We start from the raw sequence: 12959 nt of genomic DNA, 5'->3' as shown, positions 1-12959 counted from the left end.
ATGGGCTGTCTCCAGGCAGAACATTCCAAACTAATACATAGCTACCCTATGAAAAGACCCCTGGCCTTAGCGATCCCCGTCCTCCTACAGATCATCTTTTCAGGGGTTAAATTGGGTCAGTTCTTGGTAAAGAAACAGATATCTGCTAAATCTGATAGATACGTCTAATCTAAATCTCTTCTGTTCCCATGTCACCCCCTCCCACCGCTGTTTTGTGCGGCCAGGATGCTATAGTTGGGGTCTTAGGGATAGTCAGGTCATACTCTCTGTAGGCTTAATCCCTGTTGCTTTTCCAGAGCCATGCTTTGCTTTCTTCCAGGAGAGGTAATCAAACTCTGGGAGCCCAAGTGATCTTTACAAATCAGATCCAGTCATTCCCTGCTTCAAACCCTACAATGGTCCCATTTCACTGGGATAAAATCTAAACTCCTATCGTGGTTGACAAGGGCTTTCATGATTTGGGCCCTGCTTATCTCTGCAGCCTTACCTGGTATTCAGCTCCTCACTCACTCGGGGGGCAAGAGATCTGAGGTCACCACCTCAGCAGCTGTACATCCCAGATGCTTTATGACAGCCCTGATTTGAAATAATGTATCTTTTTTTCACCTCTCGTAGCTAAATACCAGGGAAGTCCTATATTGTAGCCCACATACCAGTCTGGACGAGTAGTACTATCTCTCATATCTGGAAATGGCACGTTAGCCTCCATGCCCCTATTTTGGGCTCAGGAACTATGGTGCCCTAATCCACTCATGTATCACAAAGCTTGTGTGACTGTGTATCACCCCCAACTGAGATCGCTCCTCCCCACAGGCCAGGTAAGTGGTCCCTGGAGTCCAAGGAGTGGCCCAGCTTCACCACTCACACACTCGCTAGGCCTTGACTACAGCTTTTGGGTGCCCCACGCATCCACCTAAGTCCAGTCGCAGAAGACACCAGCAATCCCCATCCCTGCTCAACCCCCGCTGCCCAGGGAAACACTCACATCAGCTGGCTCCCTGCGGGGTCCCTCGCCACTCCGCAGCCAGCTCCGGCTCAGCTCGCTGAGCTCCGGGATGGATTGCACCTTGAGCCGCACGCTGTCCTCAGACTGCCGGATCATCTCTACAATCTCATCCCTGGACTTGCTCTCCACATTGTGCCCATTAATCTCCACCAGACGATCACCCGGCACCAGCCCCAGGCCCAGGTCCTTGGTGCCCGCACCTGGCTCAGCAAAGTGAACCACCTTCCGATAGACCTGGCCCTCGGGGCTCCGGTCCAGCATGGTGGTGCGCCGCAGGGAGAAGCCAAAGTCTCCAGTGGGCCTCCGTTGCAGCTCCAGCTCCCGGACGGCAGGGGGTGGCGCGGGCACCACGGGAGGCAAGCGCAGGTCAGCTGGAAACCTTTTAGTCACCAGCTCGGGGATTCGGGACCGGGGTCCTGGTCGGGGGAAGCCTGGGCCAGGATGCTGCGCCAGCTGTCCCTCCAGAGTCCTCACCTCCACCTGCGGAGATGGGGCGGCAGAGTGCTCCGAGGGGGTGGAGGTCTCGGAGGCACTCTCATCCCGGCTTCGCTGGGAGAAGGAGAAGCGCTTAACAATCATCTGCGAGTTCTGCTTGGCCAGGGAGCCGAACTTGGCGGCCCGCTGCAGCACGGAGCCACGGAAGCTGCCTTCCTCGCCTTTGAGGTCATCGCTGGAGCTGGCTGTGCTGAGCTGGCCCGAGTCCAGGATGACGCTGCCCCTGTTGCTGTCGGAGTCGATGTCAGTGAGGTGCAGGTCGGAGCCGCTGGCCACCTTGATGGGGATGGGGTTGGAGATTTCCAGGCGCGTCTTAGACTCACGCTTGGAGGAGCGGTTCAGGTTGAAGAAGCCACGTCGCAGGCTCATCTCCTCCAGGCTCCGCAGCTCTGCCGCTGACATCCGCTCCTTCTTCTCCTTTTTCTCCTTCTTCTCCTTCCGCCCGCCATCTTTGTCCTTGTCTTTCTTCATGAGGTTAAACATGGTGGGGGGGTGCTGGTTGTAGGGGTGGCACCCCCAGAGGATTATGGGTGCTTAACACAGGGCCTTTATGCCCCACCTTGCTGCTGCAGGCAGAGAGAGAAAGAGAGAGATTATTGGAGCAGAGCCTCTTTGGCATCTCCAGTCCAGACATGGCCAACTACTGAGCACAGCTACCCTCACCGAGTACTCGCTTTGTGCTAGGTGCTCTGCATTACACAATACGTTCCTCTCAGTTAAGCTAAGCCTCATAACACTGCTATGGGGAGCTCTATTATTACACCCATTTTACAAATAAGGAAACTTGAGGTTTAGATCAGTTTGTAAAAGCCCAAACTCCAAAGTCTCTCATTTCCTGTGGTCCCTGATAGTCCGAGGCTTAGGTGTGCATGAAGGTGGCACCTGGGAGATCTGACCTCCTGGCAAGAGGCTGCCATCAAGCCAACATGGGACCTGACTTGTTTCAAACACAAGAGGGAAAGGAAAGGGACTCTGTGTACCATCAACTCCCCACAGCCAACGTCCCTCAAGGCAACAGACATCACATGCCACTGGGCTCATCCTAAAGCCTCGAAATCCCTAGCGCAGCAGGCTTAGCTCCTGCCTGACAGAAGACCTCAAAGAACCAATACTTACTTAATGACTACCACTTGCCCGGCATACTGCCAGGCACTTTACCCATACTACTTCATTTGAACCTCACAGTACCCCTGCAAGGCAGGGATCATAATCTCTACTTTACACATGAGAAGACGGGGCTCAGAAAATTAAGTATATGTTAGTTGTCATACAGCTAATAAGGGGGACCATCGGGATTCAGTGGTAAATATTGTTTTCTTCCTAGGGCCTGGGTGCCCAAAGTGAAGCAGGGAGGGAAGTAAGGGGAAGTTCCAGGCTGAGCAGAGGAGAGACAGCTGCGAGGTGGGGGTGGGCTGGGTGGGTCTGCTGGATAAACAGGATCCTGAAAAACTCACATCCTTTTGCCAGATCAACACCTAAATATAGCAGCCTGAGAGCAAACCCCCAGCTCCAGGGCAAGTATGTCTAGGCAGCCAACCTCCTCCCACCCCTCTGCACACCTGATTGGGGACAGGACTGAGAAAAACCTAGTGGGAGTGGAGTTGAGAGAGCCTTTCTCATTCTAACCAGCAGGGAACAAGAAGTAGAAATAGGCCATACCACCTAATTAGAAATTAAATGTAATTTTTTCCTTCTCCATAAAGGTCTCTGGCTCTGAGTTCTAGACACAGGAACTACAGGCTTATTCCTTCCAAGAATGACCTCTTGCAAGGCCCCAGAGAGGCCTTTCCTCTCTGTAGACCCAACACCCACCACCAAGCGGGGCCCTCCAGGCTCCACATTTTACTGAGAGGGACCCCGAAGCCAAGTACAATGCCTAAGAAGGTATCCAGGCCAAGAACGCCCAAGGGGCCTGATACACTGGCTAATTGCTTCCCCTCTGCCCAACACCCCGATTCATGTGGTTCCTAAGAGATCAACTATCCTTTCCAGAGCAGCACTGTCCACAAGAAATATAATTTGGGTCATATATGTAATTTAAACTGTTCTAGCAGCCACATTAAAAACAGTAAAATGAAACAGGTGAAATTAACTTTAATGATATATTTTAACGTAAATATATCCAAAATATTGTCATCTCAATCTGTAATCTATATAAAATATATCGAGATAGTTTTACATTTTCTTTTCCATATTATCTTTGAAATCCAGCACATAGTTTACCCTCAGAGCACCTATCAACGCAGAGTAACCACATTTCAACAGCCCTGTGTGGCTAGCGGCTATCTGACTGGACACTACAATGCTAGAGAACTCTTTAGTTGCAAAGGGGTGGAAAATCTGGTCTAGTCACTAGCTCCCTGTGGACCTAGCAGGCACCCCTTTCTTCTTCTGACCTCAGTTTCTACCTGGTAAAACAAAGTTCCTTTTGAACTTTTTGGTTCTAAATGCTCCATACACAGTACCTGGGAGTGGGAAGACAGGAAATAGGGCCCAAGAGGCACAAAGTCAGGGGCGACCTTGGCCAAGTAGGTCTGGACTGATTTTGGATGGGGGAGTCCCTGCCAGCAGGCATACTCTCCTCAGGGCTTTACTTTGACCTGGGGAGTCTCTCCTCCTGCACCATTGATGGGGGTGGGGCACAGACCTACCACATGCCAAGACATGAGATCTTCAGATGGGCACTGTCCATCTTACCCCTCACCCACCACTGCTTGCCCTGTTTTAAAGGGCTAGTTTGGAAGATGGCTCCAAGGGGCACTTGTGAGGAAATGAAGAAAGAAACCCACCTTGGGGACTGGGAGGGGTCAAACGAGTATCTAGGACTCAGCCCAACCACAGAGAAACCAAATGCCTTCAATGCTGTCCTATCAACACACCTTTTGGTCTCCAATTCTCGCACTGCAATTCTTACCCAATCCTGCCTCTTTGCTGAGGGGCTAGATATTTGAGCAGTATCAACGGAAAACAGGCCCCAGAATTCTAGAATCTTTGGGCTGGAAAGGTCCCTGAGAAGTAATTTCATATAAATCCCTGTCTCGGCAAAAGCTTGCCTCTTGCCATTGCGACAGGCAGGAACAACAGACAGTCACAGCAGCAGCACACGGGTAGTGCTGGCCAGAAATGTTAGATCTGGTATGTTGGCCTGGATCTGCCAACAAATCGCGGGGGGACCTTGAACCTGTCACTTTGCTCAAGGTTGGACTAGATGATCTAGGTCTCTTCTAGCTCTAAAATTTCAAATATCTAAGTCTCTTGTGGACACAGGTTAGTTATTAACTTTCTGCCAAAGTCACACCTCTAATCCCAACCCTGAGGCCTTTAAAGACTGGGGCCATTTCAGCCCTTCCCTCATCACCCCTGTTTTGCCACTGTTGTCTGCACAGCTCACAAGGTACCCCTTCCCTACTGTCACCCTTACAATTGCCAGGCCTGGCTGTGGCATGGGTTTTCTCCTGTGCCACATGTCTGGAGTTACCTGCAGACTCCTTCTCTAGGGTCAGACCTGTAATGCAGCTGCTGCTGCTCCTCAGCACCCAATTCGTTAGAGACCTGGGCTCTGTCTGTTACCCTTTTGTAGACTTTGGACTTTCTAGCACCTCATCCTCAGCTCCAAAAATTTCCAGCAGCAACAACCTCATCACTATCGCCCCACTCTCCATTCCAGGCTGCAGGTTCTATCAGCCTCCTCTTCATTGCTTACCCTCTTAAGTGAAAATAGCCTTACAGTTTTTCTGACCATCTCCTCTGCCTTTGTCTCTTCACCCTACTCCAGGAGGCCTTTCCTAATTTGAAGTGGAGGAAAGGTATGTGTGTAAATTAGGGAATGTATGTAAAATAGGGTATGTACCTAAATCATTTGGACCCTGCTATCCTCAAAATCAAAGCAAAGTACAATTGACTCAGTCAACTCCACTGCTTTATCGCTTTAAGACAGAAAGCATTTTGAGGTCAAGGACCATTCAGCTCAAATGTGCATCTATCATTTCACCAAAAGGAGAAACAATTTACATATTCATACAATGGAATACTATTCAGCAATAAACAGGAAGCAATTACTGATACACACAACAGGGATGAATCTCAAAAACATTATGTCAAGTGACAGTAAAAGAAGTGGTTGACAAAAGAGTACATACTGATATGGTACTATTTATATGAAGTTCTAATACAGGAAAAACTAACCAATGGTAAAAAAAATAACAATAATAATCAGAACAGTGGTTACCTCTGGGAAGTGCGGGTGGGGGGGTAGGGATTGCCTGAAAAAGGACATGAGGGAACTTTCTGGGATGAGGTTCATTTTACATATCTTGATAGGGGTTTGGTATATACATTTGTCAATAGTCATCAAATAGTGCACATAAGATTCGTGTATTTCATTGTGTAAAATATTCACTCAAAAGGAAAAAAGAACTGTAAATAAATACTGAACTCTAGTTAATGATATGTATGCTAAAGTATTTGGGGCAAAGTATACTAATGTCTACAATTTACTTTGATATGCATCAAATGTAAGATGGCGTAATGGATGGATCAAGGGATAATATATGATAAAGCAAAAATAGTAAAGTGTTAATTACAGAATCTACAAGCTGAGGTTATTCACTATAAAATTCTTTAACTTTTCTAAATGTTTTCTAATGTTTGCAAAGCTGTATGACAAAATATTGGGGAAATATGTATCTATCAAGCATCTATTAAATGCAAGGGATATAAGATAAATAAAACTAATGAAAGAGCTTAGCTTTCAGATGTCAGGTAACAAACCTGGGAACAAATCTGAGTTAATATTTATGCTATCTTGAGTTAAGTCACTTAAGGCCTCGGTGCCTCTGTTTTCTCCTTTGTAAAATGGAGATAATAATAGTACCTACCATATAAAGCATGGGAATTAAATGAAATATTTATATAAGCCCTTCATCTAACACCTAGCCCAAAGTAAACCCTCAAGAATGGTACCCAATGGGCACATTCTTGCCATCTAAATGGGATGGTAGAGAGGATAGTAAAGTACATAAATGATTATCAGCACAACTGTGACTAAAATAAGTCCAGACATAAAATCTTAATGCTGGACAGGACTGTTGTATATGGACAGCAAAGCTCAAACAAGTGAAGGCAACCCAATGAGCACATGGCCAAGCTGGATCACTGGCTCAAGTCCAAGGCCCCATACAGCTATGGTCAAGAATAAGGACAGTCAATTCATAGACGCAGAAATACAAATGGCCAACAAATAGGAACAGCTATTCAGCCTCAGTAATGTTCACAGACATGTGAAATAAAAGAGTTATATTATTGCTCACTTAGTAGTTTAGTTAAAAACTACCAAGGTTCATAACATCAATCAATTACAGGATGGGAAGCAGGTTGTCTCATATATGGTGATGGGAGTACACATTGGTGTAACGAGGGCAAGGTGGTGGTACCTATAAAAATATTTAAATGTACATATTCTTTGGACAATTCCTCTTCAAGGACACCTATAGATATATTCATATAATAAACATGGCTAATCTTTGCAGCATTGTTTGTAATAGCAAAATACTGTCACTATAAATGACCATCACTAGGGGAATAGCTAAATTATAGAACTGGGCAGTGATTAAAAAGAATGAGGTAGATTTGTATATACTGTCCTAGGAAGATTCTATACTATATTATTAAGTGAAAAAAGCAAGTTGCCAGATAGTATATTATTTTTGTTAACATTTTAAAAACTATATATATGTACGTGTGTGTATACACATTATGTATATTTGTATATGCATAGAAAAATGTATACTCTGGGGAAGGGACAGGCATTTTAGAAGGATCAAAGCAGACTTGTGTTTTATCTGTATTGTTTTCATTTTTTACAATAAGAATATGTAACTGGTAGGGGTGCGTGTGTGTGTATTTAAGCCTAGGGGCTTTAGGTCATGGGATTATATGTAATTTTTCTTCTACTTTTCTACATGTTCTTCATTTCCTACAGAAAAAAAAACTTTTAATATTTACATAGAATCATATTTATGTAACATGATGTATTAAGCTAGAAACATATATAAAAATACATAACAAACTTTTGAAAAATAGTGTGGAAAGATCCATTACAAAAATTTTATCAGTGGTGTTTTTCTGTATAGTAGGGGCAAAGAAGAGTAACACTTTAGCTTTCCACCTAGTACACTTCAAGTTAAACCTTTTTTTTTCAGCATATGTTACTTTTGTAAAGATTTTGTAAAGATTGTAAAGATTTTTTTAAAATAAAGGGGAAAAAAGGGTTGACAAAGTAGTAAGCAATCCATTAAGCACTAAAGCTGTAAACAGGGTTTGCAATGGCAAGTTCAAGGAATGCCCTTTCATGCCTTAAAAATGTTTCAGTAACTTAGGGGACTTGGTTAAAATAGATCTCACTGTTGTCTTGCGGCTTTAAGTGGGGACAGATTTAAATGGGTCACTCTGCAGCTGGTAAAGTAGAAACCCCAGGAAATGGAAACTATAACGTTAGAGTCCCAAGACAAGGGCTCCTAGACTTGGGCGCTGTGGGTGGATACTTAAAAGGGTCAGTCCCCGCCACCCCACCCCAGACCACACTCATAAATAAATACAAAGGAAATACTTTCCCAAGAGAGCCGGCCTCTCTCGCTTGGCCTCTGACCTCCCTGAGCGGCTGTTTCCTACAGCCTCGAGGCCTTTATCTCAGTGCTGGCCCGCACCAAGGACTGCAAAAGCGGCCTGGTGGGGCTCGCACGGCACCTGGCCCGGCCGGGCGGCCCCAGCCCGAGCGGCTCAGGGTGACGCCTGTCCCTGACGCCGCTGCCGCCGCCGAGCTTCTTCCCGGCGGGTTCTGCTGAGCTCCGCGGCGCCCCGTGACTCACTGCCAGGTCACACGGGGCTTATCTGGCTCCAGGTGTGCTCCCTCACTTCGACTGCACGCTTCTCACATGACATGAGCCCGCCTGCCCGCCGGCTCCCTTCCCTGCCGGCCGCTGCGCCGGGAACCGGCAACCCCCAGCATCTCCAGGCAGCCGGGTCCGCGCAGCCGCAGCTCCGAGGCGCCTCCCGCAGCGATCCCGCAAGCCCGGGAGAAATGGGAGCGGGAGAGGTGCCAGCAGCCGGGCCGGGACCCCAGCTGCTCCTCCAGGTGCACTTCCTAGGCTTCATGCAGAGCCTGCAGCAGCCTGCTGAGCACTAAACTCAGCCAACACTACCCACACCCACCCCTACCTTCGGTGTGACCTTGAGCAAGTCGCGTTCCCTAGCTATGCCTCAGCTATTAATATTTCAACTATAAAATCTCCATGGGCCTGAGAGTTCAGACTTGGCCCCGAGCCCTTGCCTTTGCTGGAGACATATGCTGCTCAACCACAAACTGCAGGTTCTAATCCTGCTCTGCCTCTGACTTGCTGTGTGACCTTGAGCCCATCATCCAACATCTCTGAATACCAGAGAATAATCAAAGTAATCCTTTGTAAATGATGATAAGGTACCTGGCAGCGAGAAAGTGCCCTGTAAAATTGTCAGTCCACAATTTAAACTGCTGCCTGACTGTCAGCTATTTGAAATGTCAAAGGAATGTGGGTAATTTATACGCCACACAATTCCTACCTCAAGAGAAAGGGCAAGAAAGTGAGTTGGGGGGAGGAGTGGAGGCTTTCCAGGTATACTACTTTTCCGGGTCTACCACTGTACCACCCCACTCTCTAATTCAATCCACCTCAGAAAATGGTGATGGGGGGTGAGGTGCAATTAGCAGATATTAAAGGACCCCGGGGTCTGACCCAAAGCAGAACTTAAAAAGCTCCATCAAGCCCCCAACCTAAGTCCTGGCGGAACCTGTTAATTATAAAACAGAGTGGGCTGGACCCTCTTATCCCATCAAACCTTTAAACTACCTCAGCTTTACCCACCATGCCCAGGAGAGGCCTGGGACAAGGCCTTGGGGTCCAGGGCCACCGACAGGGCCCCGCTCACATGGATGCTCTGGTTCCAGTCTGTGGCGTCCCCTCAAGAGGAAGGAGGTCTGGCTGGGGACAAATTTCTGGTTGGAAGAAGCGAGAATAGCACTGCTGCACTGGAGACCTGTGACACACCAAGTCGGGATCAAGGCTTCCTGAGTTCCAACAACTCCCTGCTCCACCCAAGTAGGTGGATTCTCCCTTTACATAAGCCCCAGCTTTGCCCCACCCGGTCCACCCTCAGGTACCTGTCTCTGAGGGACCCTGGAGTTTTCAGGCCCAACTTTTGAAGACATATGCACTCTTCAGTGAGCAGCTTCCAGGTGGGTCAGTAAAGGGGGCTTCAGGCAACAGGCTGGCTGCCCAGACTGCCAGGGAGTGAGGTTGAGAGACCAAGCTAGAGTCAGGAAGGGCACAGTCCCTGTGAGGGCGGCTGAGGAGAGCCTGAGGCATGGGAGGAAGCCCTCAGGCACACACCCTGGCACCTGAGCCAGACAGGGAAAGAGTAAACAAACTACATACTCAAAGCTGCCAGGCACCAAGTCATCAACTGTTCAAAGTTCAAAGCTCCCAAAGGAAGTGACCACCAGCATTCTACCCCCTTAATCCCCATAGTACACCCCCACCTGCAACCCTTCACATTACCCTAAACCCTAAACACAATAGTTTCCCCTACTGTCTTCCTGGAATTGAAGCCCCAACTCCAATGTCCCCAACCCCAAATGGACAAGCATACCTCCACCCAAGGCTATATATAACCAGTCATGTCCAGCAACCAGGAAGATGTTTCCTGGAAAGCCCTCATCACAAAAAGTCAGAGAGGAAGCAGAGGAGGTGGCACGCCATTGACAAAGAGCCAGCAAAGTCTGTCAGGAAGCCCGAAACCTCAGGAGAGCAACTTTCAATATCCCCAAATAGAAAATAGCCCCTGAACCAAAAGGATGGGGAACATAGGCAAAGGTGGGCCTGTTGCCATGACAATAGGATACCAGCCTGCCCAAGAAAAGGGTTCTAGACCAGGTAAGTACATGAAAAGGCAGTTTGAACCTCTACAGTCAGCATCTTGCTAAGGTAATCTTGCTCTTAGTCACCTGGACCAGGTATACACACTTTGCACAGTTCCCTCTCCATGGGGGCGTATACAAGGCCTCCTCAGCCACAGACATGCCAGGCACTCAAAAGACAAAATGAACCTATGCAAACCAGCCCGAATCACTGGCAAGGTGAATGGGCGAGGGTATCCAATTTCATACTTTTGGGGGACCATCTGAGGGCAGGGAGGTCCTAGGGAGCAGAGCTCCTCCCAGGAAGCATCATCCCAGGCCTCCTTACAGAAATGCAAACCATGAGGACACTGCCAAACACATGCCAAACCAGGCAAAAGGAGTACCACTTAAAAAACAAACTGGCTGCCTTTCCCCCCACCCCCGGCTCATTCTGGCTGGCAGCCTTTCCAACTAATCAGCAAGACACATGTGCCTTGCAACAGGGTGACACCCCCACCTCCCAACCCCCACAACAAAGCCCCAATGTGTGGTGTGTTCCTGTAGGCCTTATCTCAGCCAGGAACATGACCCACTCCTCACCAGGCTTGGTACTAAGCAGCACCCCAACACGGGTGGGGAGTAGCAAACCTTACTACCTCCCCTTCCTATTGGCGAAACTACTGGCATGACAGGTTAGCAGGGCGGGGCGTCAGGGCCGTCTCACTCGGAGGCCCGGGGCAGGCAGTCCGACCTTCCCACACACACCCCACCCCTTTGCAGGGAAAGGTGAGGTGAGCAGCCAGTCACATGGGACAGCCTGCACTCCCGAATCTTCAAAGCCTACTATTCACCCGTCCCCCATCTTCTTGTCCCAAGGGGAGGGGGCTTGGGGAAGCGGGGTCTCCATTGTTTAGCCAGCTGTCTAGCAGCTGCTCCTTTGAGAGGAGCCCGCTGTCGGCCTGGCAGTGAAAGGGTGAAGGCCGCTGGGAGGGATAAAGGGCTCGGCGGAGGTGCTCGCCTTCCCTACTGCCTTCCCCAGAGCCTCAGTGGGTCGGTCTGTTTCGGGGGGCCTGGCCTGGCCCTGAGAAGCCCCCTAACCCCGAGACTGCAGCCTCCACCCCACAGCTCAGGGCCACCTGGGCTCCTCGGAGTCCCAAATCCCCCCAAACTGAAGGCCACCCTGCTCTGCCTCCCCGCGCCCCCGGAGCTGGCAGAAGGGGACGGAGCTCCCCCTCCCCGCCCCTCCAGGTCGGCCCCCACTCCCCGGCGCCGAGCTCCGCGGCGCGGCCAGGGACGGGAGCCGGGAGTCCGGGCCGCTGCTTCCAGGGGACAGGGAAGGAGGAGGAGCCGGCGGGCCCCGCCGCCCGCCCGCCTTACCAGACCCAGCCCGCCCCGCGACCGGGCCGGGCCCGGCCCGCAGCCGAGCGGCCGTCCCCGCCGCCCCGCACTCACCGGCCGCCGGAGCCCGCCCCGGCAGGCAGCAGAAGCGGAGACGCGGCATCCAGCGGCCCCGGCCGGGTCCGGGCTAGAGCACAGCTCGGCGCAGCGCAGCACCGCCCCCCGCGGTCGCGCGAGCCGAGCCGAAAGGGAGCTCCCTGCTGGTGGCTCCAGGGATAAACGCCCGGCCTTCCGGGCAGCGCCTGGGCGCGCCTCCAGAGCGGGCCATGCGGGCACCAGGCACTGCCCGGGAGACCTCTGTCCGAGTCCGAGAGATCCTGCCTAGAGGTCCTGTCTGCCCTGGGCACTGGAGGCTGCCGGACATGCCCAGGGCAGGCACCAGGGTCATGCTGAAGTAGAGAACAGGTTCTGTCCAAGGCAGACACTAGACTGCTGGCTGTGTCCAGGACAGCGCTGCCCAGGGCAGTGCTGTGCAGAGAAAGCAACTGAGTCTTACTGGCCACATCTGCAGAGGCACACATAGGGTGCTGCTGGATGGTGCCAGATGGCTCAGTCCAAAACAGGCACTGCCTGCCATGTCCAAGGTGGGAATAGCAGAATGTGCTCCCAGAGGTGGAAGCAGGCTACTGGTGGCTTGGTCTGAGAGAGCCCTGCCTCAGGAGGAGCTGCCTGAGGGTGTACCAGGGCCCAGGGGACACAGCCATAAGTGGCACTCACTCCCTAAAGGACTCCAAAAATGCCAAGATTAACACCTTTCAGAAGCTCTTTGGAATGAGGACTATCCCGTGGTCTCTCACGTCATGTAAATATCATGAGCTGCTCTACCTAGTGAGAGCGAATTTTAGACTTCCTGGGAGAGACCAGCAGTGTTTAGAGACCAGGCCTCCAAGATAGATGCTATGTCTTAAGTTGAGAGAGGGGGAGAGATGAACACTTTCACAGACAGTTTCCATACTGGAGTGGGGTACCCCAGAACAAGATGGAAACTGAGTAGAGCAGTACAAGAAAAAGGGTATAACAGACAAGGGCAGCTGCCTCCATAGACAGTCCATTCAGGAACTTCTCCAGACAGAGGTGACCCAACCTGACAGAACAGGGAAGGCTGAAGGGAGGGAGCTCAGGGGCAAA

General features: G+C 50.3%; 1 protein-coding gene across 4 annotated transcripts in view; it reads right to left on the bottom strand.

Moving 5' to 3' along the window:
• The window catches only part of MYO18A (myosin XVIIIA), a 92658-nt gene extending 80649 nt beyond the window's left edge, over positions 1 to 12009 (bottom strand). For all 4 annotated transcript variants that reach the window (XM_081028630.1, XM_081028631.1, XM_081028629.1 and 1 more), the window contains exons 1-2: positions 11886 to 12009; positions 986 to 2067 (exon numbers count right to left, since the gene is read on the bottom strand). In XM_081028630.1, the coding sequence (XP_080884756.1) occupies positions 986 to 1984 (999 nt within the window). In that variant the 5' untranslated portion in view covers positions 1985 to 2067; positions 11886 to 12009. The remainder of the gene's footprint in view (positions 1 to 985; positions 2068 to 11885) is intronic.
• Between the last annotated feature and the right edge of the window lie 950 nt (positions 12010 to 12959).

Source organism: Rhinolophus hipposideros, assembly GCF_964194185.1.
Source record: "Rhinolophus hipposideros genome assembly, chromosome: 20".
Lineage (NCBI taxonomy): Eukaryota > Metazoa > Chordata > Mammalia > Chiroptera > Rhinolophidae > Rhinolophus > Rhinolophus hipposideros.
Note: the sequence above shows the minus strand (reverse complement) of the source record. Positions and strands in the feature narration are given on the sequence as shown.